Here is a 3,963-nt window from a genome sequence, read left to right as displayed (position 1 = left end):
AATGTTAAATGTATCAGTATTAATGTATTATTGTTATTAACTTATTATGTTATATAATATAAATTATATATTACATATATAACATATTGTTAAAAAATATTATATTATTTAAAAATATTATAAATCGAAATCGAAATTAAATTTCCGATTTCGAATTTCATTTCGAAATCGGAATTACTGATTTCAAAATTTATATTTTTGAATTCGACCCTATTTCGACCAATTCGAAATTGGAATTACCAAATTTCATTCCGAATTACCGAATTCGAAATTTCGAATTCAATTCGAAATTGGTCGGTAAATCGAAATTTTGACTTTGCACACCCCTAATGGTGGGGAAGAAAATACTTATCATATTTTTGTCTATGAGATTGAAAAAGAGGATTGGCGTCATCTCATCATTGATTACCTTAATCATGAAAAGTTACCAGAAGATCCAAAGAAAAGGGTTAATATACACCGACGAGTGCCACGTTTCATTTATTATAAAGGGACACTTTATCAAAGATCGTTTGATGGAATATTCCTACGTTATCTAGGAGAGGATGAAACTATGCAAGCAATGGAGGAAACTCACTCTAGGATATGTGGTGCTCATCAATCTTGCCCTAAATTACACTTTCGCATCAAGCGAATGGAATACTACTAGTCAACGATGGTGAAAAACTGCATTGATTTTGCTAGAAGATGTCAGGTTTGTCAATTTTATGGTAATTTCATCCATCAACCTTCTGAACCATTGCACCCAACTGTGGCTTCTTGGCCATTTGATGCTTGGGAATTGGATATAGTTGAACTACTCCCAAAGTCTTCTGGTGGGCACATCTTTATTTTGGCGGCTACAGATTATTTCTCAAAATGGAGTGAAGTAGTTCTTCTAAGAAAGATAAAAAAGGATAATGTAGTAGATTTCATTCGTTTGCACATCATTTATCGGTATGGAGTCTCACGTTATATCATCACCGATAATGATAAACCGTTCTGCAATATAGCAATGAACAACCTTTGCGAAAAGTTTCATTTTAAATAATACAATTCTTTGATGTACTATGCTGCTGCAAATGGACTTGCTGAAACATTCAACAAAATCTTATGTAATCTGTTGAAGAAAATTGTGGATAATTCATAAAAGGATTGGCATCTTCGAATTGGATAAGCTCTTTGGGTATATAGAACTATTTTTTGAACTCCCACACAAGCAACCCCATACGCACTTGTTTACGGTGTTGCAGCGGTTCTTCCACTTGAATGTCAGATACCTTCGCTAAGAATCGATATTGAAGAAGGGCTCAATGAAAAAGATAACATTCGTCTTCGCCTTGAGGAGTTAGAAACACTCGATGAAAAGATATTGGAAACTCAACAACGGATTGAATGCTATCAAGCTCGCCTTTCAAAAGTATTCAATAAGTACGTTCGACCTCGCTCTTTCCAAATTGGAGAGTTATTACTCGCTGTTCAGAGACCGATCATTCTCACTCATGGTAGACAAAGGAAGTTTACTTCTAAGTGGAATGGTCCATATGTTGTTCGAGAAGTGTATACAAATGGCTCATACAAATTAGTTGTTGAGAATGGATTAAGGATTGGTCCCATCAATGGCAAGTATTTAAAAAGGTACTATGCATAATTTGAAAACTCCCACCACCAATAGTGTAGTATGTGGTTAAACTGTTGAAACACTCCACCAAATCTAAGGTGATAAACAAATAGATACTCCTGACCCGCATGAGGTTAAAATTAAAGTGTGAACAACAGGAACTACGTGTGACTTGATTCCTATTTTGGGATACGTAGGCAGTTTGGTGGGCAACTTCTAAATTTAATTACACCACTCCAAACCAAATCCTTTCCTTTTTTTCTTGAAAAAAATCTTCTCTTTCTTAAAAAATAAAATGCTACATTTGAGTTCTTTTATCTTAAAAAAAAACCCGAAGATAAGGAACGAAAAGCGTTTTACTATTTATAAAAGATTTCATTACATGAAAAAAAATGATAAAAAAAATTCAGGAAAAAGAAGGATATGGTGGAAAGTCTAAATGTCAAATTTGTAATCCACTACAATTATTTTACATGATTCAAGTGCGGACTTCATATCTTCAAATTCCTTCACTGCGTCATCAGTTAAGACACTAGTATTTTCAATGGAAGAGAGCTCATCATGTGTTTGGGTTATTTCAGTCTGGAACCCTTTGAAAGTTTCATACTTTTGATCGATAGTTGAATAGATTTTCATGCCTTGTTTCTCCAAATCGATAAGTTCCTGTTGCAGAACTTTCTTCCTGTCTTCGATGGTTTGTAACTTTTCTTCAAAATTTTGCAAATGACAAGTTAGTTTTTTTTCCTTTGCCTTGGCTCTCCCGAGTTGGGCGATCATTTTGGAAAGGAGTTCTGCATGTGTTTCTTTACTCATCTTTTTTCATGATGAAGATGTCTAAATATCATATGCCTCTACCTTAGCAAACAATTCTATCAAGTAGTCTTTTAAAGGGAGACCATTAGTAGGATTCGTTCTTGTGATTTCTGTAATAATTTCCTCTACACACTCTTTTAAAGTAGAGATCTGCTTAATAGGAGTGTCAAGAATCTGCCCGCGAAAGTCCATCCACAAACTTTGCAAGTATTTTCTTCGATGCGTTTGGATCAATTTTTGCCCATGAAATTCTGAGACCAATGCTGCCTTAGGTCTTTTTCGGATCTCATGCGAACTAGTCAACTCCTTCTTATGCATTGATGGGTTATATTCACTGGTGACAAACTATCTTAGAATACTGATAACGATTTCGTCACTTTTCTTGTTTGAAATTGTACCATCAACTTCAAATTCAATTAGTGAATTGTTACCAACATCTTCTTGGTGGAATTCAAGAAATGGGGACTGAAAAATAAAAGAAAAAAAGTTACAAAAAAAAAGAAAAAAAGGAAAAAAAAGTTACAAAAAAAAGGAAAAGAAAGAAAAATGGAGAGATGACTACCTTAAGTGGCAACACTTTAACCAACGATAGTGTAAAGGAAATCTCCTCCAAATCAGAAGATGTCCTCTTCTTTGATCGGTTCCAATGACGATTTTGACTGCTACTGCCACTTGCCAATGAATGGGTTTCTCCTTGGGTAGATCCGTTGCCTTAGACTTGAATTTTTTCCTTTTCAATAGCCTTGATAGAATCGTGATCATCCAATATTTCAATTTCGGCATCTTCTCCCATGAAAGTCATGGTTAAAAATTGTGAAATTTTTTATGACGTCTTCTTTATTGGAGTCGCTAGTTTTGTCTCTTTGATGGCCTGTTGAGAGTCTTTTGAAAACTTATTTTTCGTGACAACACTTTCCAAGCGAGTGTTAGTAATTTTGTTCTTCTGCAAGGTAGATCCAGTAAGATCCGTTTCAGTCTCTATAGCTCCATTGTGCTGCTTTGACTCATTGATAGAGGTAACCCTGCCCTTCTTTGATGACTGCTGGAGGATCTTAACTGTGAATTTAAAGGAAGTTGAAGAGACGCTATTTGACCTTATTGACCACCAGGCATCATAGTCTTTTGTGATCAATGAATGCTTCTTATGCATAGATATAGTCATCCGCGATCGCGTCTGCGTGCGAATTGAGAAATCCCATAATTGAATAGTCTCACCCAAAGTATTAGTGTGAGTAATCTCTTTCAAATTATTTGAAATGTCTTGACAGAAGCCGAATTGTCTACTAAATCTACAAAGTTTATATCTTTCGATAATAAAGATATTGTCCTTACGTAGAATTAAGTAGCAAGAGCATTGACTGATAAAGTAACTCGTAAGCTTTGATGATAAGGATCTATCATCGATCAACACTTTTTCTTCATTCTTAGTCCAACATAATTTGGAAAGCATCAAGGGATTCACTTCTTTGAAGATTTCCTCAACTTTTGATTTACCATAAAATATTGTCATTTTCTCACAATTAAACCTTGTTACGCGTGTATGATGGCTA

At 34.7% G+C, this 3,963-nt stretch overlaps 1 protein-coding gene across 1 annotated transcript; it reads left to right on the top strand.

The window, feature by feature from the left end:
* The first annotated feature begins 655 nt into the window (after positions 1 to 655).
* On the top strand, positions 656 to 1,630 carry LOC140005511 (uncharacterized). Its single transcript, XM_072046513.1, has 2 exons — positions 656 to 901; positions 1,256 to 1,630. Exons 1-2 carry the CDS (start codon positions 656 to 658, stop codon positions 1,628 to 1,630), a joined length of 621 nt encoding a protein of 206 aa, XP_071902614.1.
* Positions 1,631 to 3,963: the final 2,333 nt, after the last annotated feature.

Source organism: Coffea arabica, chromosome 4e (genome assembly GCF_036785885.1).
Source record: "Coffea arabica cultivar ET-39 chromosome 4e, Coffea Arabica ET-39 HiFi, whole genome shotgun sequence".
In the NCBI taxonomy this organism is placed as follows: Eukaryota; Viridiplantae; Streptophyta; class Magnoliopsida; order Gentianales; family Rubiaceae; genus Coffea; species Coffea arabica.
The sequence above is the reverse complement of the archived record's forward strand: the minus strand, read 5'-3'. Positions and strand labels throughout refer to the sequence as shown.